Below are 23,326 nucleotides of genomic sequence, written 5' to 3' on the forward strand. Positions count from 1 at the left end.
AAAATCTATTGGACCAGGCACAGGTAGGTTTCAGACCAATGAGAGAAACGGAAACAGCACGTCTCTCAATCTTAGATGATCTTAAGGCGAATGCAGACTCGGACAAAAGCATTGCTGATACTTCTCGATCTCTGAGCAGCATTCGACACAGTTAACCACAACACCATCATCAGGCGATGGGAAGAAATTGGAATCACCAACCTAGCCTTATTATGGATTAAATCCTTCCTAGCAAACAAAACAAACCATATGGATCAAACCTTTCCAATCCACTTCAAGAGTAACAACCTGTGGAGTACCAGAAGGCTCATCCTTCTCCCTGTTATTCAACATTTACCTGGCTCAACTAATCAAGGTCATTAAGAGACAGGGCCTCACATGCTACAAATATGCTGATGACACATTAGTCTGCAAAATACAAGATACTGCTCAAACTACCACGAAGAGAAAACCTCGCACCAGCCCTGAGACAACTACACTGGCTACCAATAAAACCGCAAATACAGTTCAAATCAATGTGAATAACGCACAGAGCAATCCACGGCCAAAGAGCAGAGTGCCGAAGAGAGAAAATAAATGTCTACCACCCAACAAGACCGTTCAGATCTAGCAGCGACATCAGTTTGGAACCAAAACCATACAACAAAAGAACACCTTGCACCAAAAACCTGGAACGAGCTACCAGAAAACATGCGTAACACGAGAGATCACCTCCTATTTACAAAACTACTCAAAACCTGGCTCTTCACCCCATAACTACAAGGAACGCCTATGGCGGCACTTGCTCAGCCGAAACAATACTTTTAGAGGTAACTGATCCTCTTGATCTCCTGTAGGTAACTCCCATATTCTGAGGGGGGGGAGGAATATCACTATACCAAAATGAAACATAGTTAAGATCTCTCTAAGGCATGAATATGGAGAGATTAGGAGGGGGGGGGGGTAGGAATGACATTTCAACACATGTTCGGTCGACAGAGCAAACATAGGAAGCTATAGATCACCGACAGGGAAATGGGTAGGAAGGAAGCTGATGAATGTAAAATATAAAGCACCAATACCAGAGCCGGGGACAATGCTTGACTCAACCTGGTACACAAACCTCTGACCCCATCACACCTAACAACTAGACAAACTACAATACGAACTCCATAGGACAATCTGAGACCTGGAACAAAGAAATGCAAAGATTGATGCAAAAAAACCCACTAACCCAAAAATGTAACTGTCTGCATGCATCACACACAAAACACGCACAACCACTTCTCTCTACAGACAACCGCACGTACTTCACCTCACCGCAACAACAAACACATTTATAACTCGCACCTACAGCACATGAGCACCCACATCGATCCGATAAGTACACCCAAGCTCAGCGCACGGTGAAAACCAAACTGAAGCTGCCACAGTACATTACCGTTGTCACTTTCCAACTCCCACTTCACCCTAATAACCGCCACCCCTCCTTTTTTGTTTGCAGATCCGCCACAAAACCGGACGACCAATTCCGTTGGTGACGGTGCGTGGTACAATTACCTTTTAACATTAACAAAATAGAGTGTAATATTGTATTTGGTCACTGAGTCAGTATCGAGCAGGCCACCGATATTCAGTTGAAGCCAGCAAGTATCGTGACCTTTGGGCCGAGTGACGTGAGGCAAAAACAGCTGCTTGAGGAAAAGGGGCACCAGAGGCGGATAAATGCGATGGCAGCCGGCTCAAAACGCAATAGCAGGGTCCGTGAGGACAAATTAAGCTTTTATAGTAACGCTGTGGCTCTGAAGACTGAGGGGCCGTCACGTATGTAACATGCCAAAAGTATGGATAGATTCACCTCGGGGGCCCAGTTGTGGCTCTTACCGGAATCAAGGTTGAATTGCTGCAAGCAATGTTGGAGTAAGGCTAGATGTCAGCAAAATACTTCTGTTCTCTACCTTGGCGGGCAATCCAACAGAATCCTGGAATATGAGATAGCACACCTGAGGAGACGTGGGTGTTGCGTTACCTCATATGCAGAGTTACCATTATTACGGTAAGAGTATTATTTGATTGCAGAAACTCGGTAAGGTTGCTAAAGTAGAAACCTGCAGCTATTTGAAACACCAAAATTGTTTTGAAGCTTCGAAAGTTAAGAACAAGTGCCCATGTTTAGCTAATTATCTCTGTTCGAGGGAGCTTCCCACCTAAGCCACCATCTTCGTTGCCACTTGACAAAAAGTTCTGTTCCAAATGTACGTTGGGTGATGACTTCACCTGTGTCCCCCTCTTCCTGGCACAGACCCCTCACAAATCTCGAACACTGGTGCAACAAAAAGTCCTTTCTCGATTACACTTGGAGTGGTACTTTGTCACCCCTTAGTCCCCCTCTTCGGGGCTAGACCCGTCTTGGTTGTTAACCTCCTTTCGCCGGGTTCACTCTGGCTTGTATTCCAGGATAGTTTTGTAACCAATATTCCCCATTAAATTCACGATTCTTATGTCTTTTTATACAGTTCACAGTGAGCTTCCTTTTCTTGGGTTCACTCTTGTCAGCACAAATGTTGAGGCATCAAACTCTGCCCCTTTTTATCGGCATCCCTCCGTCGGGTTCTCTTTATCTTCTCTCTCACCATGCAGGATTTGTTTTCTTTAGCTTTCAATTACTTGCCGGTCAAAGACTTTCGACTGTACAGCGGATTTTGCTAAACCTCTGTAGGACCACTTTGCCATTCTTCTTGTGGCCCTTGCACGGCCTTCTGGTTCTTGTAGTTTCTACGCAAAACAAAGGGGATATGCCCAAGTCTTTCACACGAGCACCCAAGTGGCACCGGACTAAGGTTTTATTTGCGTCTTTTCTTCACCTCTGTCTCTCCCTCTGTCAGGCGCAGAACCTTCCTGAAGTTCCTCAAGGTTAACCCTCTGTCGGGCTCGGACCCCTTTTCGATTCACAAAGGCCTCCCTCTTCCGGGCTTGAACCCTGCTTGCAAAAGTCACAATTTTAACCCAAAAAAAGGTGTTGGGACTTCTAGTCCCAGAATGCACTGCGAGCTGGTTTTGCTCCCACTTCATTGCTCCCCGAAATGGCATCGTCATTGGGAGATGCAGTAGCTAAAAGGGGATGTTGTAGGTCAGGGTCCCTCCCTGTTCCCCTCAGAGACCTTGGTTTGCCCGCTTGGCCCAGGGGAGAAGTTTAACTGTTGGTACCGCCAGGCAACCCCAGCTGTTCCTGGTCTTGCCTTCTGGAGGGACAGTGTCCTCCTCCACACTGCAATCTCCTCTCTGGTAGCAGGGCCAGTATTTTGGGCGGGTTTCTCCTCCAGGTCTCCCAGGGTCTCTCCAGCTCACTAGGGCTCTCTACTGCTCGCCGGTAGCTTCCAACATCCCAGACTCGCTCACAATGCTGTTCCTGCCTGCTGCTTTTATACTCCCAGCTAGAGTTAATTGGAGTCGGGTGTGAATAGTTGCCCCTCCCTGACTCTGCCTGACCTCATTATCGGGACAACATGGAGACTGCACCTAGGAATCCATTGCCCAGTGATTCCAATTTGCCTCTTCCTCGTCCTAGTCCTTATGGATTTCAGTAGGTGAATGGGATTGAGATTTAAGATATCCCTTGAATGTTACTTTACATCCCCTTTGATATTCTAAACCTTTCATATTCTAAAAGGGGATTATGGGATCTGTAGTTTTGTGGAGAGGCAATATTCGTTTTGGAGGTAATGTTGAGTTCCCCTGTTTTGTTTTCTATCTTTTACATAATGGAAAGTGCTGGGGAGGGGCATGGGATTTTGGTGGCAACATCCCATAAAGACTGCTGGGATATTGGGTTGGGGTGCATCAGAAAACATGGGATACTGCGTCTCGCCCAAGGGTGCTCCTCTCCCAGTTTCCAAGGACCCCCTGCCCAGGCGATCCTCCCCCCACTCATCCACCCCCAGTGTTGGGATTCAAGAGCAATGGCCCCCCGGCCACCTGAAATGATCCCTGGGAATAACGTGGGAAACGCCTCCGGTATATCACACTACCCTGGGGAACTGTAGATCTCACAAGGTTAGCAAGAGAAAATTAAAAGGGGAGCCCCTAGGGTAACCCAGCAACAATAGGCACTTATTGCCAAAACGTTGTCAAAGAGGATAACTTTTAAAAGAATTGGAGTCTTAAAAATGACACCCATAAAAAGAGTAAAAGATTTTGTGGGTGTGGAAGAAGGTTCCCACTCGGATATAAGGAAAAATAAACCCCCAGTAAAAGCAAAAGGTTCTGGGGTTGACCCAGGTCAGGAAGATTGATCATTGCTATGAAAAGCTTACCTAACGCCTACTAGTAATTTGTCTGAGACAGGGTATTCCCCAGCAACAGCGAAACTGCTGAGTTTGTGAAAGTGACAGTGTCCTTGAAACTACTCCACATTTGTTAACCCAGTGCTCTAGCCTCTTGGAACTTCATCATAAATACTTGGATCATTTCACTGAGGTCACTCAGCTGCTGCCCGCGATTATGTTTTGATATAGATGTTTATCAGGCACACCTACTCTTCCATGAATAAATAGTGTTAAATATGCAGATAACCTGATAATCTTTGTGCGTTTGCTGATATAAAAATGTAAATGATAGAACTGTTGAACGCAAAAAACGGGTTGGTCATCAACCTAGAGAAAACTAAGATGCTCTTTAATAACAGAAAAGTCAATAAACTTAAATTGGAAATTGCTGGGAATAACGCAGAATGTGAGTAGTTATGAATATCTGAGGGTCGAAATAACATTGAAGGGAGATTATGGTGAACTCATTACTACTAAGCGTAGCAACACAATGATACTCACCTCCATGCTAGTCAGGTTTGCAGGCGGTGCGGCCGGTTTGTCTTGTGAGCGCACTGCTTTTGTATAAACAGAGCTTTTGCCCCATGATTTTATACGGACTTGAGGCCTTGGCTATGAAAGATCTGACTTGGCGAAAGACAATCGAAGGAAAATTCTTGAGGAAGATACTGGCAGTTGGGCCCTCTGTCTCACTTGAAATATTGAGACTGGAATTCGGGTTAATATCACTACCAACTATCGCTATTAAGAGATGACTAATGTATAGTAAATCAAGAACAAGACCAGTTTGCCCATTGCTAGAACTATTGGATACACCATCTAATGAAATTTATAAATATAGTGAATTGGCCACAAAAACATTCGATGACATTCAATTTAAGATTGATTGGCAAAATGAATATCATCGTGCTGAAAAATCATTCGTAAAAAAATGACTGGGATTGGGCAAATAACTACTCGTATATTGCAAAGTTGAAGTGTTGCAGAGATATTGAGGGAGTCGTGGAAACATTTAAAACCCCCTCAGAGCTATCTAATATTGTCACCCTCTAAGTCATTGAGCTTCATGTTCTTGCGTGGAAACAGATTGCCGGTATTGACTGTCGTGGTCCCTGAGCTTGGTATACCAGATGAAGGCAGGTATTGTCACGTGTACGTTGGAAACAATCAGACATGTGATAACTGAATGCAAATCAAAATGATTGTGTGCCTTTGGACTGCTTCGTAAGCCATTATGTTTCTGTGAGCCAGCCTTCTGGTGGTATTGCCTAAATTCACAAAACAAAGGTTTGCACGTTTTACTTAACCAAGCATGGCAGTATTAGATTCTATGAAGATGCCCAAGAAGTAAAGCACTGTAAAGCCCACTATGCTCTATGCAACGTTTTAAATATGAATTTGTTAGCTTAGAATGTAGAGTATGAATTGAATATTTTTATGTTTGGAATTCTATTTTTATATACTTGAAGTTGGACGTTCCCTATATTGAATACAAATGATGTGACGATTGCAGTCTTTTTTTTAAATGAATAATTTAGTGATGTGCATCTCGTGATTCTGTGATAGCGTTACTGTGATGTTTTTTTGTGATTATGTGGTTTTATGATATGAGGATTGTGTATTGAGATCTCGTGATATTATGTTTGTCTAGTAATTTGAGATTTTAGGATTGATTGTATAAAGATCTTTCTGAACTAGTTCACAATGATAAATACAACTCTCCCAATCTTAACTTCGACCTGCCTATTTGACTAAAGGTGCAGCACCTTTTATTCTCCATGCAAACAAAACTAGTGTGGGTCGAAAGATTACAGTGTCCTCTGACTTGACATGCCTATTTTTATTCACATTAACTGTCGCCTTCATTTGTTAGGGTCGCTTGCTGAACTTGAGTTGCTCCACTGTTCCCACGTTTGTATTGTCCATCACAGCTACTACCCAGGTGAGTCTGCAGTCGGTAATTTCCTTTGCTAGGAACGTTCCATTTTTGTCAAGTACTTGCCATTAACACCTGTTCCTTTGATGTTGCTAGACCTTCATTAACATTCACAGTACATTACAAATGCAAAACAGTTCAGCTATGTAAATATAAACACACTTTATTCAGCATATCTGTCAACATTGTGTTGCGTTGTATTTTACTTGTTTGTGAGCAGTATGCTACAAATAGTGTAATGACCATCGACCTTTGCTGTCCAATTCATGTCGATAGTTTCTAAGCATTGTTCTAGTTCACTAGAACATAGTTCATATGGATGCATGGATGTTCCCTTGGAGGAAGAGAAACCCAGGTATCTGTTGAGATGGATTTCCAAAATCAGCCCTGGCTGGAGGATTTATGGTGAACAGTGAAGACACTGAGAGGTTAGCCAAACCCGATGGAGGGGCGGTAGCAGAGCAGCAAGTCTTAGTCTAAGTAAGGGTGCGAGAGTGGCCTAGGGCTTCAGTGATTCCAGACAGGGCAACACCAGTAATTCCAGTAAGACAGGTAAGTATATAAAAATACAATTATTTATTATGCCTTTAGTTTACACACTAAGCAGATAAAAATCATAGGCAAATATTGTCACGCCAAAACCCTTCTAAAACAGATGTATACATTCACCCATAGGAGAGTTGGATTGGCATTTGACACACTGACCAGTGCAACACAGGTAAGTAGTTAATATGCATATAAATTGACATTACTCTTTAGAATCAACACAACGCAGTGTCCCGGATTCTTTAGTCCAACCCTAAGCTGGTTGAAGGTCCAACCCTAAGCTGGTTGAAGGTCCAACCCTAAGATGGTTTGAGGTAATGTGCCCAAAATCCACCAGTTCCAAAGCATATACTTCAGTGCCAGTGATTGTGATTAGAGTTCCACAACTTAAATAAAGTTCAGATGAGTCCTCCACTCAATCCTAACACACTAGGATAGGCCTAGGGTCGGATCCTTAACTCGGGTCCCACCACCAATGGTCAGGCCAGTGAGTTAGTCAGGACTTTATGCGCTAGTTTCTCCTATGGGTAGAAAGTAATAGGTGTGTATACTTACCCTCCTGGCACTGAATTCTCTGAATACCACTTAGGAAGGTTCCGCACTTGGTTGCAGGCTCGTTTTTCAATCTTTGTTCCTACCGCATGGGTCGTCCAGACATCCAAACACAAGAGATACTTTGTTTCATGTGATTTTGTTTCGGTTGGCCACAGTACTTTGGAATCGGTCCAACACAGCTTCCAGTTGAACAAAAAGCCATTATATATGCTGTCAGTGTCCTGACTGCACTTACAAGTAAAGTAATGTTTGCAATTGTGAAATTACAAGAAATCATTACAAAGTCTCCGGGTCGAACGAGTTTTCTCACATGATCAAAACGGGCAAGTGCACCAAACCAGAAGGCTTTACTTGTTTCCAAAAAGTCAGAACAGGGTATCGGAACAAGCACAATGAAAGGGTGTCCCGTAGAAATCTATGGAGGGATGGTTATAAAAACAAAATCTTCCTAACAGTACCTTTGGAGGGGATCTTGAAGTTATGTCCTAGGTGGGTAGAGGTCAAACTGTAACGTGGGAGGGGGCCACAAAGTTATGAAGGACCCAGGTTACCTGTCCTGCAGAGATTTAGGAACCCCACTTACCCCTTAAAAGCTGTCGTATATGCACCTTGTAAAATGCCTAGCAACAGATTAGACACCTCCGGGGGGCCAAGAGGAAGTGGACAAAATAACACACTGCCACATCTCCGTTTACAGGTTTTTCAATATTCTTGATTATCTCTTGGGGATCTATAATTAAAAAAAATATATATTAGTGTATCATAAATCTCTGTATTTACATAAACCACTACTCTCTCCATATCCTATATCATTGCATACCTGGTTGCCGCCTCAACCTGCAAAAAGGCTTAATATTCCGATCTTTTTCCTCAAAAGTCTCCAGTTTTTGAAGTTGTTGATGAACATTTTCAGGAAAATATAAAATCTTGAAGCAGGAATCCTCTAGCTTGCTGTTGCAAAGTCTGGATCCTGCTCTTAATGTATTTACATTAATTCACATAACCGCGCTTTCCGTGCTTATTAAATTCATTATTCATGCCTTCACTGCACTCCCCTGCGCTTCAAACACATGTTTAACGACGTGTATGCTTCGTTAAGGTTTGAAAAAATGTTGGGCTGAAATCCTGCGCCAGCGCACATACGTCTGTGGGTTGTGTGGCTAATGTGTTGAAGAAAAACCTCTGCTAGTATGCTTTATTACTTGCAAATGTATTGTACATTTACAGGTTGACCATGTAGGTTTCCAAATGTCCGTAGGGTTGTCTGAATTTACTTCATTCAAAGTTGCTTTTCTCCAAATGTCTGTGGTGTGGTCTGTGATAACAATAAGTTTGAGTTTGGGTTTTCTTCATTTAATTACTTCTTGTCCTCTTAGGTCTTCTTTAATGGAAACCTCTTCCCCTCTGTGTTTCACGACTCCCATTGAGTGGCTCATCAGGAGGGTTTGTGTTACATAAAGTTGTGGTGATTTACATTTTCATTGTGCCTGTTAAAAAGTATACAATAATGCCTGCGTTCGACTCATACAGGGGTATGGAATGTAATCAACGTTTTCATATTTAATGATGATTATCAAAAAAAAATACGTTTGCCAAACTCACCCAAAGGAGTTCTTGAAAAGATAGATGTTGCTAGTGGTTACGATCCTCCTTGTAAGATGGTGTTTCCTAAATCAAGTACAGATGGTACCGAGTAGTCAAATTTAAGTATGGAGAGATTCACAACGGTCCAAAATGCAAGAAAATGGTATCTCAAATTATCATAACTGAGTAGTGGCTTATGGACTAGATTACATTTTCCAGCGTGCTTCATGAAAAACGAACGTCAATCCTGGTGGATGCAGCATTCTAGAATGGCCGGCGGATATCTATTGCCGCGTCTGACGTTATCACGTATATGCTGCATGCCTGATGACGTCACACATGATGCACGGTTGACTGCCAGTATGGAATGGTGCCAATTCGAGTGGAAAAGTGGCAGAGAGATATTGAAAGTAATGTTACGGGCATTCAATTTGTAAGATCCTTACAACTATACGTCTGGAATGGCTGTGTGAAATAATTAAACAGCAGCTCTGATTGGTATCGGATGTGCTAATGGTGCACTAGTGGTGTACGGTTATCGGCCATTGTAGAATGGTGCCAATTCGAACAAAAAGATGGCAGAGAGAAGTTGAAAATAATATTGTTGGGGTTGAATTTAAGAGATCCTGACACGTGGGTCTGAAATGGCATCCTTCTAGAAAAAGATTCAAAAAGCTTCTGGTTACTATCAGATGGGACAATGACAATTCCAGTTGCCCAAATAAAGAAAACGTGTTTTGTAAAGAATGTTCATAGAGAATGATGCCAGTTACTATATTACTGTAGTGAAAAACAAATGAGTGTTTTGACATTTATAGAAAATTGTGTAGCTCATTGTCCTGATTCAGACCAGAGACACATGTGGTCATAGAATGTATCCATTGTGCTTCTCTTTGGCGTGGTAGTTCTTTATTGCCTCCTCTTGTTGGGTTGTTTGTTTCTTACAGCCCAGCACATACTCTTAAATCCCGTACCCTTTCCTCCATACTCTATGGGCGTCACTCCGGACAAGAGACAGAACCCTTTCCCCAGAAAAATCTTCTTACCCTTTAAATTTAGAGGAACGCGGGGGCGCAGCCTTGGGAGCATGTGCTCACCTGACTGCCCCCACCGGCGCCACTCCTCAGTCCCCTTTTCCACGTCGACGGGAAGGGGCCGAATTCACCATCGCTCCTGGTTTTGGTTTCGGCCATGTAATGCCACATGCTCTTCCCCGAATATTCTATCTTTGTCTTTTTCTTTTCAATTCGGTACTTGGCCCTCCGACGCCATGCTCCTCGGCGCATGTCGACTTCAGCGGGCTTCAACAGGTGTCAAGCATGCAAGGGGCTCTCCCTACATCTGACCCCCATGTCCTTTACCTCCGATGCCTTGGCCCTGACCACGGCTGGGAAGGTTATTCTGCGTGCGACGCACTGACTCCGTGGGCACTGAAGAACAGGCCAGCTAGGTGGAGGGAGCTCTTCCAGAACTCGCCTCCAGAGGACCTATAGGACTTCGTCAAACATTGCTCGAGGCTGAAGGAACGGCCTCTAGTCACCATCGCACCCTGTAAGGGCGTCTCCTTCTCAAGGAATCCCCCGACCGGGAGGAACCCTTTGGGTTCTAGCACCGGCTCACATACCGAGGCTAGTCCAGCTACCGGCCTCACTGGCGAGGGGGGGTGGTCTCCAGATCCTTCCGGTGTCTGTGCTGAGGGACCGCAAGGTTCTTTTACCAGGTTACTGTTACGCTCACCTGGTTCCCACGGGCGTTGATCGGACCCGGACAGCTGCGGTCTCCACCAACGTGATGCGTAGTGCAGAGATGACAGTCTGGACCTGCCCACCTAATCTTGTCTGCTGGACTCGTAGAAGTATTCTCCTGCAAGTGGAGAAAGGGATTTAGCCACCCGTGGACTTTAGTGATGGCCCCCCAACTGTTCCCGTTCTCCCCACTAATCACTTCCGATATCCCCTCTTGGTAACCTCACCTTATGTTTTTAAATGATGAGCTCTCCATCCTGCATGGCATGCAGGGGCGCGTAGATACCAGTTACTTCACTGGTTTGAAGGTACTGGAGGAGTTCCGGAGGAATATTGACTCCAGGGTCTATAAAGTTCAAAGTGTTCAATATGTCCGATATTCACTCTTGTTCCATTCCCTCGTTAGGTTGCAGCTGGGTCCAAAAGAATATTGCCTGGAGGCAGCTGATGGCGTTCAAGTAAGAGTCTGTATTACCAAACACTGTCCGGTAAAAGATGCATGAGTTTAACTTGCTGTTTTCTCTCCCTTTATAGGTGCAGCATAGGAAGCTGCAGCGAATTAAAGGATAATACCTCCGGTGGTAAAGCAGGTAAGGAATCAAATAATGTCCGTGATCTAACCTTCTCCTTTCTTTTCCTTTTGTCTAGGAGCTCCGTATTCGAGGCGGGCGTGCAGAAGACTGGATGCTGACTTGCAGTCACGGTGAGCGTTACGCTGCTGGATGCAGAATAACACGAAGCATGGGCTGCTGTTCGGGCGTTGTTTAAATAGCCTGCAAAGTAGTCCCAGGTAAGAAGTTCCCCAGAACCACACCCGAGTGAAAAATAGTCCCTGTAATAAAATAGTCCCATCCAGGCCTCATGTTGGCTTGGACTCATTTGCAGCATGGTCTGCATAAGGTAAGTAAAGTCTGAGCCTGGCGCCTATGGCGCCAGGACTGAATCCAAACAGCCCCCAGTCGGGGCTGTTGGGGTTTTAAAAAGTATCTGGATGCCTCCTCCCGGGGCTGATGGACTTGATCCGGCTGACAGCTACTTCCAAGGGGCAACGCCCTAATACCGGCATCATGTCCAAGGGGCGCCTTCACGCAGCACTACCGGCAGTTCAGACGAGGGCAATACGCCTTCCAGGTCTAGGCCTGAGGTGCGGGATAGTCCTTATGTTTCAACACCAAGCGTCTTCGACGGGGCTGGGTCCGATGAGCCAGGCACCACGACTTTGGCACGCAGCTCCTCAAAATGACCGCCGTGCCAGACAAGATGGCCGCTCGCCTGATACCCCCTCTGGCAGAGCGGGTGGTATAACGAGTCACAAGGTGGGACTGGTGTCATCCAGGTACGTGGCCTACAGTTTATCCATCAGCAGGGCAGGTTTCCCCTGCATCCCAGACAGTGTGCGCCCCGGCTCCAGCAGCTTGTGGCCACCCTGTCAATTTCTCCTGCCACCTCTACAGCCTCCGAGGACAGGTTCTTCGAAAGGTTCCTAGGGCAGATGCGAACTCCCCAGATGGGGGGGTCATCCTCTGGGATGCCATCAGGGACATTCTCCCAAGGTCATCCCACCGGCGTTTATAGTAATTCCTCCTATGGCTCTGGCGCCACAGGCCCTGGTGCAGCCTCCGCTGCCCCAGCCAGCTCCTCCGATTCCGGCTTCCCTGCCTCCCACAGCGCAGGAGTTTTCACACCAGCCTCCGCAGCAGCCACTGGCTCCAGTCTCCGGAGTTTCCACTCCGCAGCCCATGGTGCCCAGCACTCCTCCACCAGTTCGGGACCCTCCAAACACTCTGGTGGACACAGATGAGGACGAGGACCCTGACGCACCATCAGCAGTCAGGGCCTTCCACGAACGGCTGAGTATTTGGGCCTTCAACCTGAGCTAGAGCAGGCCGAGGAGGGGGTCATGGCAGAAGTCCTCACCCTAAGATCCCCCTCCGAAACGGGGATCCCGATGCCGGAGGACGTAGTCACCTTGGCCAAGAAGGGGTTGCTCAAGCTCACTCGGCCCAGCCCATCAACCGGCGCCTGGACACCAAGTATAGGCAGTTGGAGGGGATACACTCTTGCTCTCGGTGCCTCCTCAACCGCACTCGTCCGTGTTTGCTGCAGGGTCACTCTAGTCTAATCAGTCTGGTGGGACATATGGAGGAAAGGGGACTATGGACTAAGAGTACGTTAGTCCCTACGGTGAGTAACTATTCATTTATTGGGAAAGGGACTTTGGCGCAGAAGGCCCTGACACCTATGCTTTGAACTATATCCTCATGGCAGAGAAGCCACGTGCCACCTTGTCTTGTGCTGAAAACATGGGAAAGGGAAGCCAACTGCTCAACTATCCTGACGTCTCATTTCTTGAACACTTTCTTTTTTGCATACATTGTTGTCCCACATCAGTTGTATTTAGAAGTAAGGATTGGCAATAGGTTTATTAGTATAGGCTCTTTTATTTTGACTGAGACTCCACTAGGACTGCGTAATTATTTGATGGTAGTAGCTTGTTCCCATTCTTCGATTTAGGGTTAGATAGGCGTTCAACCCGTTGCAGTTCAATAAACACTCTTGAACTGTGATCACTTGTCTGTCCTTGTTTGATACCATGCCTTCCTTACTGGCCACCCTGAAGAAAGAAGAGGGGCCAGGCCCAAGGAAAATTTCCTCAATTTTACCCTTGATTTTAAAAACTGCCACGGTTATCTCTCTCCTAAAAAAGGAACGGCAGGAACCTAACAGCTAACTTTCACTGAATGTGTCTCCATCCTCACTACTCCTGCAAGATCCTGTTCCGCTAATCGTCTAGCTGAGTGATTATTTTAAGGTTTGGCAGGAAACTTAATTTTACTTCAAGTTCTTGCATAGAATGTTCCAGATGAAATGGTGTTTTAACTCTTCCAGATTAGCTTCCTTTTTTCTTTTCTTTTATGTTTCAAAACATTACCTTTCAATTTGACTTTTATCTCTGGGACAAGAACCCTTATTTGTTCACTTTTTAACCTCCACAAACGTGAAAACTGAAATCTATTTACCTTTATGCACAGCTCTGTTCTAGAAAGAACCATCATTAAGGACCTTTTTGCTTTCAACAAAATCTATACTAACTTATAATTTATTCAACTAAAACGGTTCAAGTTTATTGTCTTGAAAGGTCTATGAATAGTGGAGTCGAAGCTCAAGAGTTCCACACTGCCCACAATTTAGCTGCTTGGATTTTTTTACTCTGCACACTTTCTTGATTTTTAAACATCAAACAGTACAGTGTAATCGAAGAGACACTACTCTTCACTTAAATACTTGCTTGCGCATGTTGCACAGAGAAGAGACACTGCTGGACTAATAACAGCTGCACAGAATCCAAGTGTTTGTTATCTGACAGCCGCTACACTGTCCTTGCACATGCAGGGTCTGAAATTATTGAAACCCAGCGCAAGCGTCTAGCAACGTAGTTCTCAAGCCAAAAAGGTACTCATGCGCAGCATTCGGAACATTCCAAGTTCTATAATGAAGGGGGAGTCTCCTGACATCAACCAGCGCACTAACTAACTATAAGTCTTTTCAGTTTACTAGAACGTTACTAAATGTCTTTCACATAACGCTCAATGTAGCCTTCTATTTATGGTTACAGATCAGTCATTAGCTCGACAAAATCTACACAATTCATGAAGCGCTGCACCCCACCGTGGTTCTCCAATGTTCCTCGTAGATGTCTCAACTATCTTGCCTCTTCCTGTCCTCCACCAACCTGAATTATGCCCTTAGTTTAAGAGCTTAAAAGAAACAGGACCTTCATGCTTGAGATTGATAGGTTATTCATAATGTGCCTATACACAAGTGTTTCAAGGTGCAAGGAGGGGGGGGGGACAGGAGAATTAAGACAACTAGGTCTAGTATCATTGAAAGGCAGTTTAGAATCCTGAACTACATTCTAAGTTCAGAGAGCAGAACCAATCGGCTCTGTTTCACCTCAACCATGTTTAGCTGGGACAGAATCAGATCTCTGGAAGGGCTGGGTTAAGGCCTAACCAACTAGGACATGATTTCTACATTCTTTTCTCATGGAAATAAGCCTCTGTCCAACCAGTGTAGTGCATTCACCAACGTTTTGCGATTGTCAAAGCCTAGCCAACCTGACGCTACCCTCTCTTCCAAGCTCTGACCCAAGGCCCTGGTTTTGTCTGGTATCTTATGTGAAATGTGTCTCCAAATTATGGAGCATGAACATCCGTTGTAGATACCCAAGATCGCTCTTGAGGACAGTAACCCTCTCAATCGATTCAAACTTTCTTCTAGCTTTTCCAGAGTCCAAAATTACTCTCTCCCCATATTCCACTTAGTCATCTTCAAACTATAGGTGAAGGAGGGCTTCCCAGCCTGGTTGCCTTAACAAACGACTTCAGTCGACTGACATGAAAAGTTTCATGAACCTTTTTAACTGGAGGGTAATTTCAAACTAACAGCCACTGGATTTATGACTTTTCAATTTCAAATGGTCCGACAAATCTGAGACTAAACTTATTCCTTCCCTTTAATCTAAAATATTTCGTGGACAACCGCACAAAATATCCAGAACTATATGTTGGACCAAGTTTATGATTCTTGTCTGTGAACCTCTTCTAACAAGCTTTACTCTCTTGCAAGGTGCTAATAGCCTTTTCCAGTCCCAGTTTCATGGCCTGTAACCTTTTGTCCAGCACAGGATTAGTGGACTCCTCCCTCACCAGTTCTCAAAGAAAATGTGGGTGGAAACCACAACTGCAAAAGAAAGGGGACAACGGTGGAATCCTTTATGGAATTATTATACGCAAACTCAGCCAGTCAATCTACCCACCCCTTGCCTACTTTCAAATAACATCAGACCTATTTTTCCAATTCTTGATTAATGCTTGCTACCTGACCATTAGTCTCCGGATGATAACCTTACCAATTTATTGGGTATCCACACCCTTCAGATCCCCTACAAGCAGGTTTTGTCACATTTCACGGAGACTGCTCCCATGAATGTCTCCAACTTAATCGCCCCTGCAAAGCACTCAAAGTATCCTCGATCCTAATTCTCCTTGACATGTCCACTGCCTTTAACAGTGTCGATCACTCTGATCTCTTTAATACTCTTTCTTCTTGGCATCGTCGATTGAGATGTTGCCTAGATTGAATCCTTCCTGGCACCTCACAAGTTCTGTCTCTTGGAGCAACAACACTGCTCAACTCACTACTCTGTTGGTGTTCCACAAGGCTGTCTTGGGTCTGCTCCTCTTTACACTCTACACCTCTGCTCTTGGGGCACTAATCTCCTCCTTTTGGGTTCTCGTACCAACTCTTCGCGGACGACACCCAAATCTTCTCTTTTCCTGAACTTACCTCAGATCTCTATCAAAATGTCCTACTGCCTCTCTGCCATTAACTATTTTATGATTTTGCACTCTGATGAAAAACAGGTGTGCTCCTTCCCTGCTAAATGCTTTCTCTTCTTATCCAGTTCCCACCTGACACTCACCCATACTCTTCTTCAGCTAGATACCTCAGCATCATCTATGACTTTTCCTCACACTGTCTCTACTTTCATGTCCAAAACTGCAACAAGTAGCTTGCCTCAACCTGCTAAATTTAGGAAAATCGAGCACCTCCTTTTTTTTTTTTAACACCACCAAGCATCTCTTAAGCACTCTTATCTTCTCTAAACTGGACTACTATGCCAGCATCCGCTTTGGTCTCCAACTATGCTTTCTGTCCTCTCGACAAGATCATTAACTCCGCTATCAGGACTCTTTGAACTCCCTCACTTCTCACATACTTCCTCGTACTGTCACAAGGCTGGATGGCTGAAGTTGCAAAACGGGGCCAGATTTAAATGTTCTCCTGGTTCACAAATCCATCAATAAGGCACCACCATATCTAACCTCCTCTATCCAAATCTACACACCTTCTTGTAATCTACACTCTGCGTTTCGACTACCCTTGTGGCTCCTTGCCCTCCCTGCATTTCCTCTCACTCCCACTCTTTCTCTCTTCTTGCTTCATTTGCATGTAAATTCTCTTCCCACAGACATCCCATGGAACAGTCCACACAGAGTTATTCAAAATGAAAACTAAAAGCCTACCTCCTCACCTCCGGGTTACCCTCTTAACCTACCTCTCTGCCTTCAACTAACAATTTTCCCAAGCCTCTAACCTGCCTCTGTCCCCTCACTTTCACAGTCTCCATTCTAGCACTCATCCATCACGGTCACATCCCGAGCACAGCTGGCCGTAGCTCCTGCCTACACTTAAAAACGTCTAATGTTGGGCTAGTTGTCCTTAACTATGTGTAGCTGTGGTCCCACGGTGCCTGGCTAGTGTGACTATGTGCTTGCCCTCCTAGAGAATACTTGGAAATAGAGACACGGACACTAGGGTAATCAAGGTTTTGTGTGTGTGTGTGTGTGTGTGTGTGTGTGTGTGTGTATGTGTAAAAGAAAAAAAGTTGGAAGAGACAGTTGAAGAAGGGAGAAGAGAAAGTCTTACCTGGGGGAGGCTTGCTGCCCCCAAGGGGCCCCAGGGCCTAAATTTAACAATGGGCACATGGTGTGCCCCCCCCCCACAGAGACTGATCCGGGGGGAGTGTGGGGTGGGCTAACTTGCTATGCAAAGGGCTGTTCGGCCACCCCAGGGCTGTGGCGCTTATTGCCTGCTTGGGGGCCAGAATGGACAGTCCCAGTGAAATCAATGGCCTGGGTAGCGTCCCTGATGCTGCCTCAGCCAAGGTGAGGTGGGGTGGCCCAGACCAGGCTGCCTAGCAGTGCCTCTGAAGGCTCGCCATGTGGCCAGAAAAGCGGGCCCTTTGTTGTAGCCCTCCCAGGCTACGTATGCTAGGCGCAGGGTGGGAAAGAGGGAGCACTTTGAAGATGGAGCAGTGAAGCTCAAAGTCCCGGGTCGGCCGTCAAGGTGAAGGAGGAAGTCATGGACGGTTTAGTTGAGCAGGCAGGGTGAAGAAAGCTCCAGGCTGCGCAGCGGAGCAGCCCAGGTGAAGGCAGCAGGCTACCCCCTGCGTCTCGTGATGCATTGCAGAGGGGGTAGACCAGAAGCCCATAAAGGCTGTGGGCGCGGTGGTGTCATTGCCATTGTCATGGGGATGCTGCCAAACACACAATGGCCACAGGAAGCTCAGTGGTGAACGTGGTGGCATCCCCATGACAACACGGACACAGTCTGAAATCCAAAATGGTGTTGGGTGTCAAACAGTGATGTCGGCTGGGCCCCTCATCCAACGGGGCCCACCCAGAAGACTGAAAAGGGCTGCGGACTGCGTAGTGAGCATGGGCGGGCCCCCACTTGCAGAGGGGACTGCCCAGGTCTATGAATGGTGCATGGGCTGCGCAGTGAGTTCGGGTGGCCCTATGTGGTGGACGGGGCCAGCCTGGAGAAAGAAAGGTGGCTAATCATCGGCTATAGAGGACAGGCCCACGTCAGTCATCACTCACCTCTGCCACCAGGACCAGCTAGCCACCATTCAGCCAGCGACCAGCCCAGAGCCAGCGCCACAAGGACAGAACAAGTACTGTAAAGGGGTGACTGACTGCATCAGTCACCCCATTGTGACAGTGTTTTATGTTGTATATATGTTTCTGATGCTTGTTAATCTGCTTAGAATCACATGCTGTGCATATGGTCCGACATCCAGTGGTAACCGCGGAGTATTGCATCTTGTCTTTTGGGGACCGAAAGGGGACGTCGGTATAGGCGTGTCTGAAACACTATCCCTATCGTGACGTGTGTAGTACCCAAAATCCCTCACGTGCCGAGGTCCCTCAGATTATTTTTTTTCCACCCAGATAACTGGTCGCCCTATAGCGGAGCTCTTCATGAGATATTGTTTATCTTACCGAATTGTCGGTTTTTATTCCCTGTTAAGTATCTTCGCCCATCAAGAACATCTTCGACGAAGACTACGGGGGAATCGTCTACGGCTGTGGGTTCTGGCGCCTAAGATCCGGTGTTCGGACTTCCACGTGGTCGGGCCTTCTGGCCATCCTACACAGTAGGGAGAGTGGGCTCGGGGTTTGCCATACTGTTATGTCTTTCCTCTTTTCCACTGCTTTCCTTTTTGGTCTGGTCACCCTTCCCTTCTGCTATGGAAAGGACTCCATTTAGATTCTTCCCTCCTGTCTAGGGTCAGATATCCATGGAAAGATGAGCACGCGTCGTAACGCTTGTCTCCCCCTAGAGCATGACGAAAAGCGGTGTTCAGCGTGTAAACTCCTTAAACCTAAAACCCTTAAGGAACGCCAGTTGAAGCGGTGGGCCGCGTACGGAATGTCATGCGTGGAGCCTCCCTCGACACCAGCCGAAAGTGACGGGGGTACATCGGATGACCAAACGTCCAACGCGGACGTTATAGACCTTGAGGCGGACTATTTTAGGGCTGCCACGCCCGTCCCCAACCCTTCCAGGCTCGACTCCGGTCTTGCTACAGGGACCACACCTGGTGACAGGGGCGTACAATCGCACCGCACAAAGTACACAACCCAAGCGCCCTCCTCGACGACTTCGTCGAAGAAGGCGAAAGCGCCAACAGGTCCGCCGGAAACTTCGGCGGCGCCCACGGATCGGTCTGATCCGAAGCCTTCCCCACATCCGCAGCAGCGCATGACTGGGCATAAGAAACATAACAAGGGCGCTACTCCCCAAACTACACGCGCCAAAGTTTCAGAACAAGAAACTTCAACGGATTCCAAGGTTTCCAAGGCCCGTACAGGCCCGAAAACTACGAGTAGGCCTCTAACCGAGAAGCCATCCGCTGGCCCTTCTGGAGCCGCGGAAGACATTTTCACTACCGGCACATCATCGGAGGCGTTGTCTCCCGAAGATTTGGTGACTATCCGTAAGAGCATCAATAGGATTGCTACGGCGGTGGGCCTAATACCAGTTCCGCCCACAGTTATGGGCCAATCCGCCGAAAAGTTTTCCACTGATTGGGAAGACGATCCCGAAGACTCTTACGAAGAAAGCCAGGTACCCATCTCAAGCACCCTGAGGAGATCCTCTCAATGCCTTAGGACGGAGAACACGGTTCCTACTCTGCTAGGTCCATTTGGGTCATCCAAGTGGACCACGGAGCAATTTGAGGGGTGTATGGATCGGCTGGAGCAGTTTTTCAGGGATTCTGATCATCCTCTGCTGAAAAAGCTTGGCCAGACCCTAACCCTCAAACACAAGATGTCCAACACCTAGATGTCCAACACCAAGTTGACTATGAAGATGATGTCCAGATGGACACGTATAGAGACATCTATTCAGAAGAAGTCTTTTCTGGACAACTATGGGGAAGATCAAGGAGCAACCGACAACTGGGAGGACACCCAGCAGGATGATCAAAACTCTGATATTGTTTGCCTCGACTCTCCCCCATCCACCTCGATTCGACAAGTTTCCCCGGTGGATGATCAAATGGCTTTCAACAACATGTTGAAAAAAGCAGCGGAATTCTTTAAAATTGCCACGCTTGAAGCCTTGCCCGAACAAGATTTCGTGGAGGACATTATTAATGAAAAGCTTCCGGCAAGCCAGTCCATCCCTCTCAAGCTCTGTAAAGAGACGGCTGTCCCCTTCCTTACTCACACCCACTCAGACTAGGGCTGTGAACCCAAGGGTTGAAAAACTTTTCCGACCCTCCCCCACCGACCCACTTTATATCAGACACGCAACCCCAGACTCGCTGGTGGTGACCAACACTCGCAAGAGAGCAGGGGTTCCCCTTGCCACGGGAGAGTCACCCCGGACAAGGAGTCCAAAAGGTTGTATGCCTTAGGCAAACGGGTTACGTCGGCGACGGCCTATACCGTCCGGATTGCCAATAACACGACATTACTAGCAAGCTACGTCGACGCCCAATGGAACCTACTCCAGGAAGGCCTTCAAGAGGTTCCGGAACCAACCAGAGCCAAGCTTCTCGCCATTGTATCGGAGGGCAAACTTGCCAATCAGAATGTGGTAAAGAATACCCTGGACACGCAGAGACAGCAGGCAGGTCTCTCGCACAGGGTACTCTCCTAAAGAGGCACACGTGGCTGCACGCGTCGGGCTTCAGGCCTGAGACCCAGGCATCCATTATCCACAAACCCATCGAAGAGGCCAACCTCTTCGGGAAGGCGGTAGACGATGCGTTGGAGACAGCTAAGAAGGAGCACGCACCAGTAATTCTCGCCGGTCCTTTCGAGGACAAGACCGCGCCGCTCAAAACAATTTCGGCACGGGCAACTTCAACTCAAGTCAACCGGCTGCAAGCCCCACTTACTACCCCCAGAGGGGTCAGAAGCGCAGAAAGAATAGAGGCAGAGGCTCCAATTCCAGAGGAGCGTCAACTTCGGGTCAGAAATGACCACCAAGTCCAGGTCCCCTCCCATGTCTACCCGGTCGGGGGGGGTGATTAACATCTTTCCTCAAGGCATGGGAGGGGATAACTTCAGACCAGTGGGTCTTGAAGACGGTCGCCCACGGTTACTGCATGGAATTTGCCCGACCGCCCCAGTTCAGACCGCCGAAACATCGACGCCTTTCACCGGAACATCTGTAGATCCTGATCCAAGAGGTGGAAGCGCTACTGGGAAAGGACGCCATAGAAGCCGTCCCGATTCTTCAGGTAAACAAGGGTATCTATTCAGTGTACTTCCTTGTACCCAAAAAGGATCTCACCATGCGTCCTGTTCTAGACCTGCACCCAGCGAACATGTTCATAAAGCCCCAGAAGTTTTGCATGGTAACACTGCAAGAGGTGATCCCATTGCTAAAACAGGGGGACTTCATGACAACATTGGATATGAAAGATGCATACTTTCATATTTCAATGCTGCCAGCGCACAGAAAATTCCTAAGGTTTGTGATTCAGGATAAACACTACCAGTTCAAGCTACTCCCCTTCGGCATAGCCTCGGCGCCAAGGGTGTTTACCAAGGTCCTGGCAGTGGCAGCGGCACACCTGCGCAAACTTTCAGTTCCAGTTTACCCTTACATCGACGATTGGCTCATCACGGGGGACTCGTTCGACGTTTGTTTTTCGAACACCCAAAGATCAGTAGGTCTACTGTTCAGCCTGGGATTTTCTATCAACGAAAAGAAATCCAGCTTAGTCCCCAGCCAAGTAAAACAGTTCCTGGGGGCTCTAATTCGTACGGAAGACTGTCTAGTCTTCCCTTCCAGCGAGAGGGTTCAGAACATGCTCTCTCAGATTCCTCAGTATGTAGCCAGTCGAGAGGTGACGTTACACAAAGCTATGCGTTTTCGATGGATGATGGCATCATGCATATACTTGGTTCCCCACGCGCGGCTGCGCATGCGTCCCATGCAAGAGTGGCTCAACAGCAAGTGGTGTCAGGCCAGCGGACAATGGGAAGATCTGTTAGTTGTCTCGCCAGCCCTCGTTCTCTCTCTGCAGTGGTGGTCGAGGGATAACCTCTTGAAGGGGAAAACCTTCACCACCCCCTGCAGTGGAAGCCACTCTCACGACAGACTCATCTCTCACGGGGTGGGGGGGGGCTCACCTGCTTCGACAGCGCATGGAGTGTGGGCCCCTCCGGTAGCGTCCAACCATATAAACCTACTGGAGCTACTAGCAGTGTTCAAAGCATTGAAAGCCTTTCAGGAGCAACTGCAAGGGAAGACAGTGTTGGGCCCACCCGACACCACAACAGCAATGTATTACCTGAACAAACAGGGGGCACGCACGCTCCAGGGCTATCCAAGCTGTCCCCAATCATCTGGATATTGGCTCTCAAACACAAGATGTTCCTGATATCCCAACATGTTCCAGGGGAACTCCATCTTCTGGCAGACGTACTCAGCAGAGATTTTCCTCTGCCAGAAGAGTATGAATGGCGACTGCACGAAGACATTGTATCCAACGTCTTTGCAGAATGGGGGTTTCCAGAGATCGACCTGTTTGCTACTCAGGAGAACGCCCAATGCCAAGATTACGTCTCCGGGTACCCCCAGAACCGATACAAGGGGAGCGGTCTCTGGATAACTTGGTCGGGGAAATTTGTCTACGCTTTCCACACCCCCCCCCCCCCCCGACTCCCCTTCTGAACAAGATAGTACACAAGATGCACCAGGAGCCAGTCACCATGATTCTGGTGGCTCCCATGTGGGCCCGCCAACCTTGGTTCGCGCACCTGATGAAAATGTCCCTCTCCCCACCAGTCAAGCTGCCCTGCCCATACAACATGTCTCAGGACATGGGGGAGTCTCTGCAACCATGCCCACAAACTCTGAACTTGGCAGCCTGGCTCCTGAGGTCATAGAGTTTGGACATCTGCAACTCCCTCAAAGATGCATGGACATACTGAGGGAGGCAAGAAAGCCTAACGCATGTTATTGCTATGCCAGCAAATGGAAACGTTTTGTCATCTGGTGCAGTTCCAAAGCGTCAATCCCACTGATTGCTCGCCTTCACACAGTGTTATATCTAACCCATCTGTTGGACTCTGGGTTAGTCTTCAATTCCTTAAAGGTTCACCTAGCGGCGTTGTCAGCCTACACCACGTCACAGCAGAAGGTGTCGTGGTTGAAAATACCTGTGATTAAAGCCTTTATGGAAGGAGTTAAAATAATTTATCCCCCATCACTCACCCAGCCCCTGGGTGGGATCTACATGTGGTTTTAACTAGGCTCATGGGACCCCTTTTGAGCCTATG

General features: G+C 47.1%; 1 protein-coding gene across 4 annotated transcripts in view; it reads left to right on the forward strand.

Annotated features, from left to right (window-relative positions):
* AHCYL2 (adenosylhomocysteinase like 2) overlaps nucleotides 1–23,326 on the forward strand; it is a 1,110,190-nt gene that overhangs the window by 917,073 nt on the left and 169,791 nt on the right. For all 4 annotated transcript variants that reach the window (XM_069629580.1, XM_069629582.1, XM_069629581.1 and 1 more), the window contains one exon: nucleotides 6,178–6,246. In XM_069629580.1, the coding sequence (XP_069485681.1) occupies nucleotides 6,178–6,246 (69 nt within the window). The remainder of the gene's footprint in view (nucleotides 1–6,177; nucleotides 6,247–23,326) is intronic.

The sequence above is a fragment of the Ambystoma mexicanum genome, chromosome 12, assembly GCF_040938575.1.
Source record: "Ambystoma mexicanum isolate Mex_15411 chromosome 12, UKY_AmexF1_1, whole genome shotgun sequence".
Lineage (NCBI taxonomy): Eukaryota > Metazoa > Chordata > Amphibia > Caudata > Ambystomatidae > Ambystoma > Ambystoma mexicanum.